Source organism: Porites lutea, chromosome 1 (genome assembly GCF_958299795.1).
Source record: "Porites lutea chromosome 1, jaPorLute2.1, whole genome shotgun sequence".
NCBI classification, from domain to species: domain Eukaryota; kingdom Metazoa; phylum Cnidaria; class Anthozoa; order Scleractinia; family Poritidae; genus Porites; species Porites lutea.
The window spans coordinates 810,798-832,700 of record NC_133201.1 but is presented as its reverse complement, the minus strand read 5'-3'; the positions used below and the strand labels follow the sequence as shown (position 1 = coordinate 832,700).

The 21,903-nt window shown below is 39.6% G+C and overlaps 1 protein-coding gene across 2 annotated transcripts in view; it reads left to right on the top strand.

The window, feature by feature from the left end:
- Positions 1 to 17,103, top strand: part of LOC140941367 (NAD kinase-like) — an 18,637-nt gene extending 1,534 nt beyond the window's left edge. The window contains exons 1-10 of one of the 2 annotated variants that reach the window (XM_073390367.1): positions 5,519 to 6,032; positions 8,867 to 8,993; positions 10,463 to 10,571; positions 10,988 to 11,070; positions 12,019 to 12,121; positions 12,365 to 12,459; positions 13,287 to 13,386; positions 14,114 to 14,271; positions 15,465 to 15,547; positions 15,978 to 17,103. In XM_073390367.1, coding sequence (XP_073246468.1) covers positions 5,833 to 6,032; positions 8,867 to 8,993; positions 10,463 to 10,571; positions 10,988 to 11,070; positions 12,019 to 12,121; positions 12,365 to 12,459; positions 13,287 to 13,386; positions 14,114 to 14,271; positions 15,465 to 15,547; positions 15,978 to 16,125 — 1,206 coding nt within the window. In that variant the 5' untranslated portion in view covers positions 5,519 to 5,832 and the 3' untranslated portion in view covers positions 16,126 to 17,103. Of the gene's footprint in view, positions 1 to 5,518; positions 6,033 to 8,866; positions 8,994 to 10,462; positions 10,572 to 10,987; positions 11,071 to 12,018; positions 12,122 to 12,364; positions 12,460 to 13,286; positions 13,387 to 14,113; positions 14,272 to 15,464; positions 15,548 to 15,977 lie in introns of those variants that run through there. The other variant, XM_073390360.1, reaches the window with a different exon arrangement.
- Positions 17,104 to 21,903: the final 4,800 nt, after the last annotated feature.

Here is a 21,903-nt window from a genome sequence, read left to right as displayed (position 1 = left end):
GATGAACTGTCATCACATGCTGAAGATAAGGATGAAATCATGTACAGCTGTAGAGACTAATTTGCTTTAGTCAAGGATCATGTAATTAAGAAGCAAATAACCTGCAGACATTGAAACCAAACCACTCCAAGAATGGGATTGCTCATACAAACAGGGCCTTAAAAGAAGGTGTTGGAAGGTTCTTGGGAAAGTGTACAGTTTGCAATTGCAGCACAAAATAAGCCTCATGCATGGCAAGCACATACAAAATACAGGGCATGAGATAAATGAAGCGCCTGAAAGGTGACAGGTTGTATGCCATAGAGCTATATGAAACAATACTGAAACCTACTGCAGTGTTCTTACTAGGATTTTGTACACTAGGGTCCACAGTACCCACAGAGAAGCTAACAGGAGGTCATGAGGGAGAAAAACGGGTCACAATTTTTTAGACACGGTTAACTCAATGTTTTCACAGGTCTGAGTGTTAGATAACGATGGATGTTTTCTAAAGGAGCCATAACCAATTAATTTTTAAGGAAATGTACGTATGTGTACGCACATTTTGTAACAGGGTTTTTGCTGCAATGCTGCGGTCTGGTAAGAACACTGCTACTGTGACCCTAACATTCATTTCATTTTATTGAGAAATATCCCTGCAGCCTTCAGAACCCTTCTTCCTTCCTCTATACAGCATCTTCCTTCATTAGTACATGTACCTTAAGTTGCAGTGATAAATGCGTAAATTAAAAGCAGCTTTGCAACTTTGATGGCAAAAAAATTTTATGAAAAAAGATAATCTATCTCCAGTATCAGTTATAATATTTTTTTGCTAGAGAGATCATTGAGGTACTCGTCTTTGCATGGATGTCCTCCTATTGATTATAAATTTTCAGTTAGGGAGCCCAATATTGGCAAAAAAACACATTTAAATGGCATGGTTTCTGGTACTAATCAGATATTGAAAACGTGGTTTCATAAAATTGACAATTTTGTCTGCTTTTATTCTTGGTGGTTTGTATAGTCTGTAACTAAAGGAATTTATTAAAATACTACTGTGTTTTCATCAATACCATTTTTTTTTTAAATTTAGTTTGATACTACAATAATTTGACTTTAACCTACTGTATTTCTAAAACAAGAAACATGTAAGACTTTATTATGTAATTATTATTGGTAAATCATCTTCATTATGCAAGTATCTGTACATATGTTAAATTATCCTTTCAATGATGAAGATTATTATTTTTAGTTTCATAGTGAAATTCAATCACCTTACATTTTCTTACATGATGTAGACATAAACTTTGTAACGTTCATTTAATCTGTGTCAAAGGATTTTTTTGCAACTCTTTTCTATCAATTATCAGATTTTACATTGTAAATTCAAATTAGTTTTGGAAAAGGTAGGTCGTTATATTTGTTGTGATGTAGTTGTATAACTCTTGATCCAATTCCCTTTTGTTAAGAGATTGATCAGAGAGAAGTGAATTGTTGTACATGTAGTCCTTAAGGCTTCTTCCAGGGTTGTCACTAAGATTTCAAGTTGCCGGGTAAATATAACAAGGAGGCAGGGAATCAAACGGCTAGGGATTTCTTTTGGTTCTTTTTTCTTCTATTTTCCAATGAAAGTAGCCGGGGGCCACTCTCTTAGTAGCCGGGGAAAATCCCCAGCCCCCGGCTCTTAATGACAACCCTGCTTCTTCTCTTGTAAAATATAACTGTTGTAACTGTAGTTGTTTGGATTCAATAAGGTAGTGATGTGCCTTGATGAAACTGTAAATATTGTTTTCTTTAAAGAAAAAGATGTCAACTTAAGTCTCGCGGATCACATGATTTGTTTTGATCCAATTTCAACGGAACAGAAAATGATACCAACAACAAGCAATAGACCCTGGGTTATGGTGAGGTATGCTTGACATAATTTTTCAGCAAATTGAGACAATATAATTATTTCTGTTGCATGATTGATTGTAAAAATTATTGTTTGTAGTTGCTTGTTTGTTTGTTTGTGGAAGGACTGGAAGGAAGTTGGGAATTGTTAAATTCCTTGCCCATCCATATTACTTACAACATCAGCATTGTTGGGCGTGAAAGACTTGAGCACAAGTTTAGAAAAACGAGTACGTTGTAATAATTTCTAAGCTAAGTGCAAACGGACGCAACAACTCCCAACATTGATGGCCCAACAATTTTGGGAGTGTTGTGTGGGTTTGCACGTAGCTAAAAGTTTGACCGGTTTCAAACTTTGCACAACAACTCTCAACAACAAGCAGCAATATGCAACAGGGTGTGCAAACGGACGGAACATCTAACATTTAACAATGCTGGGAGTTGTTGACCAACAATGTAGCGTCCGTTTGCACGGGGCTTTAAAATACTTTATGCGTCATCCAAACTACTAAAATCTTCAGTTTGCGGTGTTGGCTTCAACTTGTATTGGTTAAAGGTAAAGAAAGATGTGTACGGTATCTCGCTTTCTTGGTTGGTACTATCTTTAGTATTTTCACATGTTTATCATGACTCTTTGATTAAGCCAAATGATTGGGGTTTGGTTTCAATTAAGACAAAATAACTCTGTTGAGAAACGAGCTTACTACAGGTGTATTTATCTTGCATGGTGAACAAATTATACAAATAACGTCTTTCAATGTTAAATGTGGAGAATTTGCAACACAAAATTTGTCCGCTCCTTAATTTTAAAAAGATGTCTGTATAGCTGAAATACTCCTTGATCTGTTCTTTGCGCAAATTTAAATCAAATTGCTGTACTGCAAGGTTGAGAGCTTTTACACATTACGAGCAAATGGGGTACGATCCGTGGTGATTCGCAAGAACCAGTATTCGAGCTACTAGGGTAAATTCTGATCAAGGGAAACAAGATTTAGTTCGAATTAGTTGGGGATTAGGGGTTGTTCCTCATATACCGAAAGTTGAAATCGTTAATCATTCATATACCAAGAGGGGGGGAAGTTGAAATCGTTAATCATTCATATACCAAGAGGGGGGGGGGGGGGGGGGGGACAGAGGAACTCTGTGCCTACTGCTCCTCTGTGCCCACTGTTCCTTTGTGCCTACTGTTCTTGTGTGCCCACTGTTCCTCTGTTCCCAATAATCACAAAGTTGATCTATTAGAATTGCTGTGTGTGATGATTAACGATTTCAACTTTCGGTATATGAGGGACCAGCCGGGATTAGACTTATCCGAGTTCTAGTTAACCGAGTAAAAATGGCTGAAAAGTGGAGTCAATTCCAAGTAGTCGTTAAGTTCGTGCTTCGGACTGTTGGGAACAGGCTCGCATTATGCCTAATTATGCTACATTGCATAATACAAAACATTATTTGTTTCAATTCTTATTGATTTTGATTTTAAGCTACGAATGGCACGTTTTTGACGTTTGAAATTTAGATTTTTTATCTTTGTGGCGATCATCTCCTTAATGTCAATCTGCTTTATTTACCTCCACCTTTATAATCTCAGGAGACAACTAGTGTATACACAGAAAATATAGCCTAAACAAAAACGGGGTTTTCCTTCTTTGGGAGGGAGGGGGGGTGGCTACCCGTAGGCTAATAAAATGAGTTATTCATTCGTTCTTTCTTTCGTTCGTTCGCTCGTTCAATCATTCAATCATTCAGTCAGTCAGTCAGTCAGTCAGTTTTTGGCTTTCACTTGTCCTTTACAATTCCACAAGCTTACCTTTTAAGTATGAAATATTTATCGGGTACAAAATTTATTGTCGTCCAGTTACATTGTAAGTAATGGCGTTGGAGCCCCTGACATTCACTCTCTTCAGTATGAGGCGAATTTGATATTGCACGTTAAATAAATCTCAAGGAATTCAAGATCGTTACTCATTTTTTTAGTTGTATTGTTAATTCACTGATTGTCGGCTTTTGAGAACTGACAATGAGCTCGCCCAACCGAAGAGCCATTTTCACGTACTGCCACTCGGCTCACAGGGGGCGCTCACGTCAATCGCACGTACACGAATAAGTTGGTCATCACGTCGACCGTATCGAGTCCGTTACCACTGTCAGGGAGTCCGACGGGCAGAACGCCCTACGTCAATTTGTTCTTTGCATGAGACAAGTTTGTTTAATCTTGATTGTTTTGAAGAGAAATTTTTTAAACAACATTAACAATATTGATGTCATTATATGTTACGTGTAAGTGAACCAGTGATATCGGCCTCGCCCTGTGGGACTTCATGGTTCATATTCATTAAGATCGCATCACTCTGTTGTTTTAGATCCGAAGGAGCGTATGTTGGCAACTTTAGGCGCTAGATCGTTTTGCGCTCCCGCCCATACATGTACACTGTAGAAGAGCTTTCTCGCGCATATCCGTGATATCGGATCACTGTGTGCTTCTAAGAGACAAGTCAAGACATAACTTTTTAGATTAGCTTTTACGTAGTTTTAACTAGATTTTATTTTATATTATTTATGTATTTTTATCAGCATTTTTACTTTTTATCTGTTTTATGTATCATAGATTCATTTTAAATTTTAATTAGTATGACTGTGAAGCGCTTTTGATCATTTATATGTTAAAAGGCGCTATAGTAAATTTATAAATTATTAGTATTAGTATTATTAGTATTAGTATTAGTATTAGTATTAGTATTAGCATTAGTATTAGAACAATACGAACAACAACAACAAATGTAGATCAGAAAACTTGATGAAGCCGCTTCTCACTTATTATCTGCGAAATTCTTCTACCTGGAGTGTTGAGCTGTGAACTGACTAAATCCCCCGCTGCCATTTCGACACCTGTGAATTCCGTTCTTCTTTTTTACCCGTATTAGACATCTGTCTTGAGCCAGCCAATTAAAGACAAGATTGAGAATCCTTTCCATGACCAGAGGCAAAAGCGGCTACGATCACACATAGCCTGTCCACATTAAATACTCATAAAGAAATGTTCTCTTGTATGCAAGGTGACAATCAACGTTTCTTTGAGGATGCCTTTGGATCAGCGTCAATCAAATTTTAAATAGACTCTTTGAATCGATGTTCTATTGTTAGACTAAAAACAGTTTTTATTACCTGTGGTTAATATTGATTTTTTGAGGGCATGAATCTGTCCAGTAGACTTCTCGTAACAAAAGTGATCAGGAATCAAGGCAGACAATCTCTCAAAATAGTTTTTGTCCAGAAATTCCTATGCCAACTGTGCGTCCGCAAGATGAATAATTATGCAGACGTCATCAGAACTTGCTCAAGTTTTCTAATTTGTATTTTTTCAATTGAAATCAATGAAGATCACGAATTTATTCTCAATTTGCATGATTAACGTGCATACCTCAGTTCAAGTAGAGATTTTTTTATATAATATAATCTAGTGGTAAGAAGTAACTGTGAAAATAAACTCATACTGACGAATTTTAGTCCACTTGAAACGCGGAAGGAAAGAAAATGAAAGTAGTCTGGAGAAACTTCCTATTAGATGTTCACTCAACTTCACAGTTGAATGATCATTTGAAATGAGTGCGTGCGGTTAATGTTTGTATATGTTAAGGTTTGTTTCGAGTTAGTCATGCAATTCTGACCGAGCAGGCCAAACAATTCTTGAATTTAAAGGTAATGCCGGTAGGAGAAATGTCTGCTGGAATCTTATCATCCCAAAACTGATCAAGATTAGGTGAAGGCACCTGGCCTCCGTCATATCCGCCATCATTTTGGCCCTTTTATGCAACCGATTTTTTTTTAACCTTTGTCAAAGCGAGGCAAGCGGAATTCGAGCTTTTGTCGTGACCAGTTGAGTCGCCCTCAGTGCAAAAGTGTTATGCATCACACTGCTAATCTGATACCACTGATCGCGCCGTGAACGTTTATTTCTCATTTATGGGTTCACCTTCGAACTTTTGCTGCCTGCTGCCTTCTTTTCGCAAGAAACATTCTGGAATCAGGTGTTGGAGGAGACACGTCAATTCCGACTTTAAATCATGGAACTGTGAGCATTCTGGTATTAAATCCAATGGATTTTTAGAGTTAAGCTCACGAGATATGAAACATCAAAGGTGTGAGGAGACACGCACTCATTGGTAAATACATTGTTATTATTTCATGTTTTATAGTTGTACAGTCGAATCCCGCTTTTTGGACACCTTATTGTTACGGACAGTTTGCTTTGTCCCTGGGGAAAGAAACTCCATTCATTTTCTCTTAATACGGACACCCCCTTAATATGGACACTTTCTATCCTCGGGCCCCCTTAGTGTTCGTATTAACGGAGTTTGACTGTAGTTAACATCAACTCAAGCACTACTATAATTATGACAGAAAATAATGGAAGTGGAGTTATGTGCAATATACGCTTGTAGCCATCGCGTTTGTTCCGACAGAAATTTATTGATTTTAAGCTTAAAAGCAATAAAATATACCAACGGGCAAATACGAAGGCTTTATACGCATGTTCATCTGAATTTACCCTTACATTTCTTGTTTAAGTTAAGGCTTGCTCAGAAGTCACCGTTCCAGTTTCTGATTCGCACTAATTGAAATATACTCAAAGTTAATAAATTAAGCGATATCGTGACAGAAAAATAAATAAATAATAATAATAATGGTACTAAATAAACGACATGCAGTCAACTTTTTTATTTCGTCCTGCGCCGGCCGTAAGATATGTATACTAGAGCTTTTTAGTTATGTTAGGTTTAATGTGTATTTAGTGCTACGAGAAACTGTGTGCGATTTTTTTTTAGACTGCTGCCACTATTGTCTTGTGGTCGACTATTTATTAACAACCAAGCCTGAGTCCCCAATATTATCCTTTGTTCTCTTTTCAGTTCGTTCAAACGTAATTTCAAGAATCACGCAAAAGACAGTATAGTTTAGTGAAGTTCTCAATATAGCTTGTCAACCATGTCTACGTACGTCAATTGCTGCTTCCTTGTCCGCGCAAACTAATTAATTATATAAAAAAACCGATACTTCTCCCCCCAGGCTTGTACATTCACATGAATTGAAATACGTACAATTACATGTTATGGGAAAAATGAAAAAGCGAGAACATTTTTGTGGCATTTTATAGATATTAACCCTAGAAAAAAGGTTCCTCGTTAGTGTAAGAACTAGGACCACTCACGAGTGACGTAAATCGATAGTGCCTAGAATCAAAGTATCACAACAACGAAACCCTCTCAGCAGGTTCTACATCACCGAGGTAAACCCGGAAAATGCGTTTCTAAATTACTTTCGTGTTGAATATCACCATCCAATAAGCGCTACTTACTTCCAGTGAATGCATAATGTCATTCGCATGGCACTTCTTTTAATCGTGAAGGGAATGGTTGACGTTTGAGTTTATTATCCTAAATGTTTGTGAGCACTACAAGTTCTATTTTCTAATCACTTTGGTCTGCTTTCTCGTTGTTTTATAACTGAAATCAGACTGTTAATCGGAGACTGAGACAGGAGGAGATTAACATCTGGCTTCATTTTCACGGAACAAACATTTTGTTTTATTGTACGTGGTAAAACGCGTAGTAGAAAGAATGAAAACGCATAATAGCAGGGTTATATTCTTTCTGAAGTGAAAATGGCACATGAATTCTTAAACTCGAATAACAGGCGTTCTGTATCAGAGCGCGAAACTGAAAACAGCCGCAAGCCCGGGGGAACCACACAAGCTGTATGTGTAACCGTTAGTAGGTTTATATTAAATGCATTAGATTTACCGTTTGCTTCATCTTAAGCGTTATATCACTAAATATGTAGGTTGATCAATGCTTAATAGACGCTGTATTACCTTATTTACGGTAAATTGTCGATCTTTTGCCTTAGAAGTGGTATTTTGAGCGAGTTTGAAGGATTTTGAGTTCGCTGTTAACAGCGACAGTTTACCGCAAGTGAGCTAATACAGGGTTTATTTAGCATCGATCTATGTGCATATTTAGCGATTTATGGCTACAAGTGAAGCAAACGGTAAATCTAAATCATTTACTATAAAATACTAATGGTTACACATACAGATTATATGGGCCCCCTGTGCCACGACAGCAAGGCACGTGGCAAGTGGTGACTGACTTAATAACGTCTGTGTTTTATTTTGGTTAAACTTGCCCTAAGCCTACGCAGCCGGCGCTTGATAAAGGCGGGAAAATTAGTCCCACGAGAATTTTGAAGGGCTACCTATGCCAGCTTGATTCTTGCGCAATATAAAACAATAACAACAACATCAACAGTTTATTGAATTATCAAATAATTTAAGACTATGTTAACCACAATTAGTGGAGCTATTCTAGGTTTGCAACAATACAGTAATTGTCTTCTATAAAGTCGGCAAAAGAACGGTAAGTAAAGAGAAAGGGAAAAATAAAATGAATATCAGGTGGCAATTGTTATTAGTTACCATTGAGAAAACAAAATTTAAATGATAAAAAAGTCGCCAAATTGAAAATTCTTAAATAGGCTGTTACCTGACCATTTCAATGCGGTGATGCATGGATGGTTAATTTTTATGTCCACTTCAAGCCTTCTTTGAGGTGCTTCAGTTTTTTAATTTTCTGTCTGCAATTCTAACGATCCGCTGTGATGCAGTCTTATTCATAATACCGTGGCGGTGGTTTCTTTGGTAGAGGAATTCTGCAATCCATGATGAAGCTGTAAGAGATAATCGACATAATAGAATTCTGTTAGCCATAGTTGTGCTACTCAGCGAGTCAATATGATCCGTAATTTTGTGCTGTTAGGTATCACACTCGGAAAAATGTGGGTGTCGCTTTAAACGGTCTTCGCAGCAGGCCGCTTAGCCTGGTGGTGTGAATACATTGAGGATAACACCATTCTTACTATTGTTCATGAAAAGTATGACTTTGTTGCTGCCCTATAAATTCTCTTATTCTCTAATCAGTTGACTTTCCTTTTTCATTAGCTATGCAGATCCCTCAGATCACTATCTGGACTGGGAGAAGCAACCTTTTAATGTGTTAGTAATAAAAAAAGTCATGGACTCTGAAGTAACCAGATGCTTTAAAGAACTCACTAAATGGCTAATTGAGGTAAGTCTATGATCTCCCTCCTCATTGACCTTCAGTATACACGAATATACACTCAGTAATCGTGGTGTTGTAAGCAATCTGATTGGTTTGCTATCTCCAGTAGCCCGTTCACAGACCCTCTATTTTCTCTTCAAAGTCCGTCGAGCGCGTGTGATAAGATATAAATCGCCTCGCTCTCGCGCTCGCCTATGTTTTCCAAAAGAACGAAAAGAAAAATAAAACAACGTCTGTGTACAGGCTATATCTCCTGATATTGAGCAACCATCTGTGGCTGGAGTTTTAGATGGTGCGATCATCAACTGACATACAGCACAGTTGAACCTCTCCACAACGGCCACCTTGGGGCAGAAGAAAGTGGCCGTGGTGGTTTAAACAATAGTCACTGTATGGACTGTTCGCCAAAAACAGTGGCCGTTAGTGGAGGTTCGGCTGTATTAAAAAAAAAGGTTCAATGAACTATAGCCACACCACGACACTTTTTTAACAAACAACAGAGTTTCCGTAAAACCAAGAAACGACAAGTCACTCAGCAACCATCCGTTGCTGGAGTTGCCAATGGTGCGATCGTCATCTGATATAATACAAAAGTTTTAAAAATCCACTAAACTATAGCCGCATCACGACGCTTTTGTTTACCCTAACAATAGACTTTCCAAGAAAGTGAACATGATCCTCGCATTAAAATGAACCACCTAAAAGAACTTGAAAAAAAAAACTGAAAAATCTAGGCATTAGGGAATGGAACCCTGACCTTTGCGATGACCAGATGCAATGCTCTATTCAAACCAACTGGAGAGCAGGCCATTGTGAGTTCGTAATATGCCCGATGGTGGATATGACATGAATTGAAATATATGAAATGACTCATATTCTGAACTGAACATAAAAGTGCACATGATCCTCGCAGTAGAATGAACAACTCAACGAGGATCATGTTCACTTTCATGTCTTCATCCACAGTTCATCCAAATATAATTTATTTCATATAGACTTTCCGCCAAGGCAGGTTCGGACCGGATCACCTCATTTACATACTTACCAGACATTAGTTCCCAACCTTTTCCCTCAGTGTAAATGAGTCTATCCGGTCCGAGTTTTGTACCTGCTCTCTCCGCTTCACCAAGAAACGACCAGTTATGGCAAAGACTTTAGTAGCAAAGGCAACATGGCAGTGGTGACGACAACACATCGAATTGACCAACGATAGGGCGGCAAATTCAGCACCGGAAGTCGCGCTTGGTATTTTCGCTAGCTTTCGCGTTCACATTTGCCTTTCCAAACTATATTTCCTCAATCATCCTAATTAATGTCCTTCTGACTTCCTTGTATACCCATTCTTTCCAGTCAGTATTACATGAAAAGAGTCAGTATTTCATGAAAATTGTTTCGTCATGAAAATATTTTGGTCAAATGTGGTTGATCAAATTATTTATGTAGTTATTTATTTATTATTTCTTCATTTATCACAGGAGAAAAGAATGATGATTTTTGCTGAAGCAACAGCCGTTGAAGACCCCTTAGTTTCACAGGATGAAAAATTTTCAGCTGTCAGATCAAAACTTTGTATTTTCAAAGAAGGTGAATTATAATTACTAGTACTTGTGATAAGGTTGTAATCAAACAGATAACGCGCAATCTCAGTTCCCGGAGTTAGGTTGAGCTATTTGGTAGATTCATTATTCTCCAGCGCCATTTTCGGTTTAGAAAAAATCAGCGAGTAAAATAAAATGGCTTTGGGCGCGAAATGAAGGAACATAGAGAACCTAAACCCTGCAATCTTTCATTTTAATGGGCGACCCACTAAAAGGTTTTAGTTTCTCATAGCGCAATGCCAGTAGGATTTGCCCAATACACTTTTACTGCGTAATAAAGAAAAAGTGTTGTAAAAAAAAAAATTGTTGAGTTATACTGAGAAATGCTTCTGCCTGTCACGCGTGTGTGTAAGTTGCAGTGCTTTTTCTTCCTGAAACTCCTACTCTTTTGATTCCTTCAAGGTGACCAGCTTGATGACAAAATCGACTTCATCATTTGTATGGGAGGTGACGGCACACTTTTACACGCTTCCTCATTATTTCAGGTAAGAAAAGTTAATGATATGTAATCAGATTGCGTGGTGTGCACTCCCCTCACTAAAACTAAAACAATAATAATAATAAATCATATCTTCAATAGAGACCTTTAGGACGACTGCGAGTACGAAATTTGACGTTAAGTTTTTTCGCGTATTCTGAAAATATTGACTCGCTGAAAAGCCTCATTTTACCATTTTTTCACGAGAAAAGTTAGTGCTGTTACCTTTAGTAGAGGAGGTTACACCCTCTCCCGATCGCAAAATGATAAAACTTCAAACATTTGATAACTTCTTTCCGCCATTTCGACATTCTCGCTAAAACTCGTGGTATAGTGACGACGGCTACCACGTTTTCCCGCCAAAATGACGCTGGTTCACGCGCGTGCACTACTTACCACTGAGAAAATCTCGTACTCGTTGTCGTACTCGTCTTAGAATCTAAAGGTCTCTATTATTGTGCCTTCAGAGACATGGCGTGTTGGATACCTGAGGTGGGAGATGCCAATTCATCTTAGTTCAGTATCACAGTGCATTTTCCTTTCGCGAGTATTACTTGGAAGCATTGAGATTTGCTGGTTCTAAAATTTGTTAGCAATTATTATAAAGCTTTTGGTGTGCTACACAAAAGGAGGGGGGGGGTTGGGTGTGCGGGAATCAAGGAAAAGCCGATGCGCGTTCGGGAGAGAGGGTCCTTCACTTCTGCAAAATCCATGCTGTTTCCCTTTATTGTAAAGAATGTAGCTGTGACCCGAGTACAGAAGTCCCATCTTCTACCCAAGGGGTTGAGGGCGGCTGTACTCGGGCTAATGTATTTATCGCCTTAGGGTCATGTGTCATAGCTTTTTTTCTGATACACTTGAAAAGAAGTGTATAAGAACTCCTCATAGATATTGCTCTTCCTTGACCCGTTTGAGGTAACTCGTCATCCCTCTAATTCTCTTTCTCTCACAACAGTGTAGCTGCCCTCCTGTTATGGCATTTCATCTCGGCTCCCTAGGATTCCTGACATCCTTCAGATTTAGAGATTTCCGCGAGAAAATTACCGACGTTTTAACGGGTAAGTTCAATCCATGTAATAAGAATTTCAAAATATATATGAGCATAGAAACGATAGAGAAATTGATGAACCCCTGTTTACCCGCAATTGTTAGCGTACTTCCTTCTTTTCTGTGTTTGAAGCCTCTGGGGATTTTGAAATTAGCTAGATTTGTCGATCAGCACTACGACGGAGCTCTGCAACATATCCACCTGTAAAACGTCAACTGCCTTTTGCTAACTGTGTATGTTGCATATTTTGTAGGTCATGCTGGCTTAACGTTAAGGAGTAGACTACAGTGTGACTTTACCAAGCGTGACAAGGGAGATGAGGCCAAAACCGGGAAGTCACGCTACTTGGTGGGTTTTAGTGACCAACGAATTAGTAAGGAAGAAGTTGGCATCTTAAATTACTTCCCCTCTTCCCCTAGCCTGCGTCGCAGACGTAATTTAACTTCTGTTATTACTTTCTGTAAAGCAGCGCCGGTATCCTTGCTCTGGGCCCACAACGGACTCAACGAATTATCGGAAATGCTTTCGAATTCCCTTCCATTTTGATTGAGAAATCGACAATGGCGTTTTTAACAGGCCAATCATGACGTGTACTCAAATCCTGATACACAGGTGGGGACCCAGAACAAGGATTTCGGCGCTGTTTCGCAGACGGACTTAACCAGAGATTAATTTTGTCTTCGGCGCAGGCTACTCTTCCCCATGCTCAACCTCATACCCAGTTCTTTTCCCATAGAGAATGAGAGTGGCGGGAAAAGACCCTCCCACTTTCTAAGGGAAGAGCCCTGGGAACGAGATTGCACTATGTTACAGTAGATTTCCTCGCAGAGTCCTCCCCACTGCTCTCTTGCGCCTACACCCCTACAAGTTATACCTATTGAAAGGTACTGTATGTGAAGGAGTGTGAAACTTAATTCTTGCCATTGGACGTTTCATACAGGATCACAGAATTACAGGCGCGAATCTAGCGTATGTAAGATTTGTATTGTGGTTCAGGTCAGATACAAGTTTGTGTTTGAGGTAAAGAATAGGTTTTGGTGGTCAGAAGGGGAAGGTGGATGCAGGGGCATGCAAGGGGGAAAACCCCTCCTCCGCTCGCAAGATGTGTCCCTGGATCATACACATTTCAACTGATTATTTTCACCCATGAAACTGTTGGATATCTTGTTCTGTAGGTTTTGAATGAGGTGGTTGTTGACCGGGGTCCTTCGTCCTATCTTACAAACTTGGATATATATTGCAATGATCATCACGTCACATCTGTACAAGGAGACGGTAATTATTGCTATCTAGCTTAGTAAGAAAGAAAGTATGGACATGTACACTTAAAAAAAAACTCAAGACTTTTATTCGATTTCTTAAAACCGTAGCTCGTTTTGACTCCCAAATGACGGTAATAACTTTCCCCTGTCTTACTATCATTTAAATAACTTTGTGCTCTTTAGTGTCAACCTTGTCCCAAGGGCTCTTCCCTCGCCCTGGGAAGAAGGTTGCGTTAGTGTTGAATTGGTGCTAAACTGGAAAAATCTGAATTAAGATCTCTTTTACGTTCAGAAACGACACTAAAACTGTCCGAAATCGAAGCCAGTTGTGCAATGTTTTACTGAAACTCGTTGTTGGTCGCCATACGTTGTTGCAACGCCCAAAGTAGCGATATGATTGAAACTGCTAGGCTAAGAATGAGAAAGATGTATTCATGTGTGAGAGAGGAAGAAAACAATAATTGAATTTCCCAAATATGACTTAACTGTGAGGCAGGCAACATCGTGAGCTACTTCATGCGCAACTCTGGGGAGTTAAGCATGCAGGCCCTTTTTAATTTGTGACATCGAAGAATAAAAAGGCTCCTGTTTTCTTAAAACCTGATTTACCTATTTGCGTTGTTGCTACCTTCCTGAAACAGTTTATGGCTGCAGTATTCTTTATTCCTAATCTTCCTAATCTTCCCTGTAGTGGTGTTACCGTAAGTTGCGTGACGTTGCGTTACTATTGTCTTTTCTAGGGTTAATCGTATCCACACCAACTGGTAGCACAGCATATGCGGTAGCTGCTGGAGCATCAATGGTTCATCCCAGTGTGGCCGCTATCCTAGTAACCCCTGTTTGTCCCCATTCTCTCTCATTCAGACCCATCATTCTTCCTGCAGGAGTCGAATTAAAGGTAATGCCGTTCATTTCAATCTTTTTTTTTTACTTTTGAGATTGAGGTTAACTTTCATGCAACTTCATCTACTTGTATTATCAAATTCTTCTTCTAAAGCGAAATCCTTGTTCTCCAACGGGCTCTGTCCCGGTGGAAAAGGATGGAGGCTAGGGTTGGTTGGTCCCATGCCAAACCCTCAACCTGGACCAATCCAGATTGGGTGGACCTTCCACGGGTAACACTCCATTGACATGGGTCTTCAGACTCACAGGCTTCACCAGCGACTGTCCCGGCTCCAGTCTGGCCTGTCACCCTCGACCAATCCAGCTTGGGTGGACCTGTCAGGGGTAACACTCCACTGGCATAGGTCTTCAGACAGACAGGCTTCACCAGGGACTGTCCCCAGTATGGCCTGTCACCCTCGACCAATCCAGCTTGGGTGGATCTGCCAGGAGTAACACTCCACTAGCATAGGTCTTCAGACACGCAGGCTTCACCAGGGACTGTCCCCAGTATGGCCTGTCACCCTCGACCAATCCAGCTTGGGTGGACCTGCCAGGAGTAACACTCCACTGGCATAGGTCTTCAGACACGCAGGCTTTACCAGGGACTGTCCCCAGTATGGCCTGTCACCCTCGACCAATCCAGCTTGGGTGGACCTGCCAGGAGTAACACTCCACTGGCATAGGTCTTCAGACACGCAGGCTTCACCAGGGACTGTCCCCAGTATGGCCTGTCACCCTCGACCAATCCAGCTTGGGTGGACCTGCCAGGAGTAACACTCCACTGGCATAGGTCTTCAGACACGCAGGCTTCACCAGGGACTGTCCCCAGTATGGCCTGTCACCCTCGACCAATCCAGCTTGGGTGGACCTGCCAGGAGTAACACTCCACTGGCATAGGTCTTCAGACACGCAGGCTTCACCAGGGACTGTCCCCAGTATGGCCTGTCACCCTCGACCAATCCAGCTTGGGTGGACCTGCCAGGAGTAACACTCCACTGGCATAGGTCTTCAGACACGCAGGCTTCACCGGGGACTGGCCCCAGTATGGCCTCCACCAATCCGGCATGCATGGGTGGACTTTTAGGGGGTAAACCGACCGCCTAAACCCGGCAGGCATAGATCTTGAAGCACACAAGCTTCACCACCATGACCAGTCGACTTGCCCAGGGTGGACAATGAGAATTTTTCATTAACTGTCTCTTACAGATTGTACCGAGTCCTGAGAGCAGAAGTTCAGCCTGGACTTCATTTGATGGTAGAAACCGTCAAGAGCTAAAAGTGGGAGATAGGTAAGACTTTCTTATTGTTTTGGTCAATTTAGGCAGCTGTTAGAAATTAATGGTTGGCGGGCATTTGATAATCCTGCCAGTCAGAAGATATTTGCAAGATCAAAAAAGTATACGAGTAGATACAGAGGCGAATTTTATGAAGAGCCCAATCTGTCGCCTACGTACCTGGAGGTTTTATTGGCGAACGGGCAAACGAGCGGTGAAGTCGTTAGAGGAATGAATAATTTTGTGAAGCCTAGTTTTCCATCTAAGTTTATCTGATATATCAACCTTCAACTGAAGACGAAAAACTTTACAACTTTAAACACCCTGATACCTTTGCTTTGAAGGAACGCTAGTTTTGCGAAAATCATGTTATATCAAAGAATAAGTGGACAGAAAAAAAGCTAAGCATATTGTAATGTTTTTTTGTTGATGCTTATTCTTGTAGTATTCAAATTACAACGTCCATATACCCCGTGCCATGTGTAAATAGCGAGAATCAGATGGCAGATTGGTTTAAGAGTCTTGCTGAATGCCTTCACTGGAATGTTCGTCAACGACAACGCCAACTGTCAATAACAGATTGCCACGTTTAACACAGAAACACACTGAAGGAACTTCGAGCATAGAGGACTGCGGCCGGCCGGTGGCATGGAGAACGCCAGAAAACTAATCGACTAAATTCGCAAATCAACGACCCTGTGTAAATCTAGCTTAAAGTCTGAAAGTTTTATAGTAACGGGCCACCAAACAAGTTTAACGAAACGGAGTTCTTCTTAATTTTTTTTTTTTTTTGACCGACGTCTTATGTCACCCCTCTTCTATTTTGTTATTTGCCTTTCTTCTAACCTCCATCTCCGACCACTTATCCCAAATTGCTATCTAAACTGTTCACAGTCCTCTGTTTTTCCGTCAGATCGTCAAGATCCACCTTTTGCGCTACGGGCTGCCATCTTGCATGAGTGTCAAAACTTCTTAGGGGCGGGGGCGTCCGCCCCCTCGGTACATTTGAAAACCAAGATGGCCGCCATTAACGGTAAGACGCGCTATATCTCGACGATCTCACGAAAAAATAGGGGACTGTGAACAGTCTAATTACTATCTCGGCATTTTTATTACTATTCGATTAAACTTTTCTATTAGGTTTATAATCAGAAGCTACTTTTGAACCTAATGAGATGGCATTTTTATCGTTCAGTACTTTAAATTTATTTTTTTGCACGAAAGCCTCAACATTGAGAATATTTTATAGAAGGATGCATGAGGACTTCCTCTCTTAAGATATTGAACCTTTTCCAAAACAAAGTGTCGAGTACTTCCAGTTTGGAAATTACTCTTCAAAATTTTCTCTCTAGTGATGAATACTGTAAGTAATAGGTATATAATAATGTACCCAAAAGTATAATGTTATCGGTGGGGTTATTTAAATAAACATAAATTAAAGGGCTGCGTTTTTTCGTATCTCAGTTTTGTACTTGTACAATACAATACATAGCACTGGCTGTTGATGGTGATATCACCATATCAGGATCTATAATTATTACTTGAGAATAAATTGTGTTTTCGAACATTTACTTTAAGTTGTTTCCATCTTTTAAATTGTTATTGGCTGTGTTGGACCATTGGGAATTAGCGCTCTATAAATATTGTATATTGTATATATTTTTCACTAGGACAATTTTAACTAGATAAAGCCGGAAAAGTCCGGAAATACAGTGAAAACACCTCGTCTTGGTTTTAGCTAGTTAAAAAATGCAAGCCGTTTTCACAAGCGAAAACAAGGGATTTTCTCGCCTTTACGAGCGGAAACTCACGCAAAGTTATACTACCTCGCGAGATGGTTTTCAGTCACGTGATGAGACGGCCATGTTGGTGTACAAAACAATAGAAAATTATGGCTCGTATTTTGCATAACAATAGAGTCAAATTCCCAAAAGACTTTTTCTCTATTGTTCTGTCCACCAACATGGCCGCGATGATTATTTTCCAGACTCTTACCTCTTTGTTGAGCTTGAGAAATTCAACATGGGAGAGAATTCCAACAGTTATTTCTTTCGATTTACAATCCCACCGACCCCATTGGATTCTCAATTTCTTCGGCCTGGGGCCCGTTTCTCGAAAGTCCCGGTAACTTTTCGGGCCCGAAATCAAATCTTCAAATCGAAATATAAAGAATAAGAGAGCAGGTCCTGGCTAGCAGACTACCCCATTTTGTCTGATAGTTTTATCATGTTAGATCAAAACTATTGAAACTTCGATCTTTAATGTAAACGGAGACCGCTTACCGGGCCCGTTAATTATCGGGACTTTCGAGAAACGGGCCCCTGCAGGTCCTTAAACCAGAATTGTGGTCTTGGATAAACCCACATAGTCTTGCGCTTATCCCAGTTATGGCACTGAATTTTGTTTCGTTGCCCGGGGGGGGGGGGGGGGTACTCCCATACATTACCCATACGGGTATGTGTCGCCCAACGGGGTCGTGATTTTGAAGCTCCTGATATTTAGAACGGGGTATCCATTTCAGAGGCGTTTTCTAGAACGGGGTGTAAAAAATTGTGGATCACGGCTTTATCTTCTGCTTAAAATTGTTGCTGATTATGAAGAAGCATTTATTTGGTGTATAAATCGAACAAATAAATAAATATCTTTTAAAAAAACAGGGCTATTTTACTTTACAAACTTTCTAGAACGGAGTATAAAAAATTGGCCCATTTCTAGAACGGGGTATCAGTTTTAGGGCGAATTCTAGAACGGGGTATAAAAAATTGGCCTATTTCAAGAAAGGGGTATCAATTGTAGGGGATTTTTTTTTTGAACGGGGTGCCAATTTGGAGTCCCGGGCGGCACATACCCACCCAAAAAATACCCATTCCCCCCCCCCGGTTTCGTTGTTGGATTGACAGAATTAAAAGATTTCGTGGCACCTTCCTCATTTGAAAGGACATAAGCCTCATTTGCTGAATAAAACTCCTTCTCCCTCGGAAAAATACAGCGCAAATAATCACAAGAGAAGTCCGGCATTACAAGCACTTCGTCCTCTTTCAATTTTTATTGTGGCGCGCTTTTAGGCCTTTCCCGATTGCGCTGAGCACCTTTTGAGCACTTTTTTGAGTTTGGAGCACTATTTTGCATTTTGAGCACCCTTAAGCACTTTTCCGCACTTTGGGCAACATTTGAGCAATATTTCACATTTCGAGCAAATTTCGAGCAACATATGTCTTCTAAAAAATTTTAAAGCCAAAACTGTGTGTCGCTCGCAACGAGAATCGTGTTCCAGGTCATAAATTTGAATAACTAATGATGTTGTCAAGAATAAAAGACCGTTGTCATGGAAAGGCACGTGAATCCTCACTGAGCGTGAGTACAGAAGTTTCTGATTGGCTGATGTATCATGCGTGTGTCATCTCAAATTTCTAAATCATCTGATGCTAGCACTGCTGAATTTATTTACAATTCGTAACCGGCTTTAGTTTTTTAAAAATATTATTGTTCTATATTCTATCAACCTTTCGTAACAACCTGTCGAATAACACTCGCAAAATAGATTGTTAATTACTTCAGTAAAAATTGACATATTTACGAAAAGCTTAGAGGTAACTGTTCACAACTTTTAGCACTTTTTGAGCACTATTTCGAGATTTTGAGCACTTTTTGAGCACTTTTTAGCCATTTTTGCCAGCACTTTTTTAGGATTTTACGAGCGTAATCGGGAAAGGCCTACGCGCTTTTGCAATAAGGGCGTAAGGGTGTAAAGGCTGTAAGGCTGTAAGGGCTGTAAGCGTGTAAGGGTGTAAGGGCGTAAGGCTGTAAGGCTGTAAGGCTGTAAGTGCTCTATGCTATCCTTTCAAAAGTATACAGCCTCTCCAAATCGCTTAAAAGAGCCAATAGTAAATAGGGGAAACTGTGTTTGGTATGGCAGGTGCCTTATGGGCAACGTAAGCGATTTGCATTTTTGTATCAAAGCAAGCGCGGAAAAAAAAAAGTCATAAAAGGCTAAAAACAACTTGCTTTTTGCACTTAAAAATATATTGCCGTATGGTTGTTGTGCATTTCGCGCAAAATATCCTGTTCACCCTTCTTGGCTAATAAACCATATTAAACCAATAATGCTGTTGCCATGACAACAGCCATGAGCCTTCAAGAAGTCATGGGCTCCTTCCACAAACGGGTTACGTACGCCATTTTGTCTATTGTCATTATTGCGTTGATAAAAAAAAGAGTAAAGCGTCACATTATAGCTCGCATTATAATCTGAAACTGCTGTACGGGTGTAAGGGTCCTTACACGAGCCCTTACACCAAAAATCCATTCGTAATTCATGGCTGGTATAGACTGTTCGTTTGCGAGACACGGAGGCACCAAATCATCTAGCACTGCAAAGGTATGCAAGATTTTACTAAACAGTGTCTAAAGTGTAGAATTTGTTTTCCACCGCATCCGAGAAGAGGTTATGAGTTTTAGCTAGATTTGCGGTCGTGCGCACGATGCTAAAGGTGGCGCCTTTATGCTAGTTTAAATGACAGCAACTACCTAAAGAAGAATACTGAGATGATAAGAAGCTCTAAGTAGATTTCAAGACTTTCAAGAGGCTGTCGCTGTGCATGACCAGAAGCTAAAACTTAGTACTCAAGCATAAGGTGTTTATTCGCCGGTATGCCCTCTGGGTACAAGTCAAGACGTTCTTACATTATTAACATGCCTGCAGATTAAGCTAAATAACTCTGAATGTGTGTGAAGTCTCAAACGATACAAATGGGATTACAACGAAGAAATATGACGAATCATTTAACACGTGTTGTACTTCTACACGCATGCAGGGAAACGGAATGAATGGTATTCGCTTCCGTTGACCATATGTCTAATAATACATGTAATGACGTGAGATTTGGTATTTGTTATCTAGTGAAAGCTTGCAGGAAAGAAACTTTTTTTTTTCAAAACTTATACGCTGAATGCACTGATTATCCCATCATCACATTATACAAGTTATAAAAATGGCAACTTTCCATCTTTTTGAAGGATTTTTCTTTAGACTATTTTCTTGAAGTGAGATTTCCGGAAAGAAGAAACTCGATTTGCAGTTCTTCAAGAATTGATGATCGATTCATTTGTTTATTGTAAAAGCAAACGAATAATTATTAATAATATATCCTTCTACGCTGTGAATTAAATGAATGAAAGAAAACAGTAAATAAAGATACCTATCAAATAATAGAAAAGATGTAAGATTTAGGAAGGATAGAAGAATAAAAGAAATTTGGTACTCTTACCACCTAAACATGACCTAAAATTGCTTTGACTAATCATGATCAACACACTATTAAATGTCCTTTCTCTTTCTCTCTTTTTTTAAAATCTGTTTCCTTTTTATCAAGCTTAATTGTCTTCGATTATAATAATAGTATTAAATCGGATTAGAAACTGACAATTTTCAATTCTGATGTTTTCGAATACCGCTTCGCGCTGAATTTCTCAGACGGATGAAAATCGATGTGAATTTTTCTACACTTATCGACAGCTTCCATTCACTTTCCCCCAACGCTGAATGTCACCTTCTCGATACAATCGTTCGGTTTTCGTGACAATCATAAGTATTCGAGTGGAAATCCTTGTAATGCACACAAGATTTGTCACTTGTTATCTATCTCGCCTTCGTAATTTTCCCGATAACACAAGGTCAAAATAATCATAAAAAAGAACGTTTCCGATAATTTGAAAACAACATTTTAATTACATGCAGGCCGGCAACAAGTTTTATCCATGATAGAACCCTTAACCTTTTTCCACAAATTTTTTCCGAAGAGGTCTATTTCAAGGAGTAAACGACTTCAAAATTAAAAGACTTAAAATGTCGTGGAATTTTTTGAGGCGGCGACAGTCTTGCGTAACGTGACTAAAATCCGCGGATCCCATTTCCTTTGGAGGCGTAGGGTAGTGATTGCGTGTCGGGATGGGAGGGGAAGGTTGCATTCTTGACACATTACTCATGTTAAGAGTCAGAGTAGGTTCCTTTTTCATAATTGTGGTTAGTGTGTCATTTTTAGGATTGTTTGTTCTTATAAAATGAGCCAAACAAAATAAATTCCATTTCATGAAATTTCGTTTTAACCGTCGCTTCTTCTTTTTTTCACATTTATACTGATTATTTCAGTGGGTTATTTTTCTCCTTGGGCGCGGCACGTATTCGATCATACCACCAGGTTTTTTTTTCTCATTAAAGGATCTTTCATAAAAAGATTGGAATGGCATAATTCTCTTCAAGGAATCGTGATCGATAACAGAATTGATCTGATTTACCAACTGAAGGATATGTTCAGTTTAGCATAGCTTATATCACTGGCCGTAAACAAAGCTCTTCTAGTAGTCAGTTATAA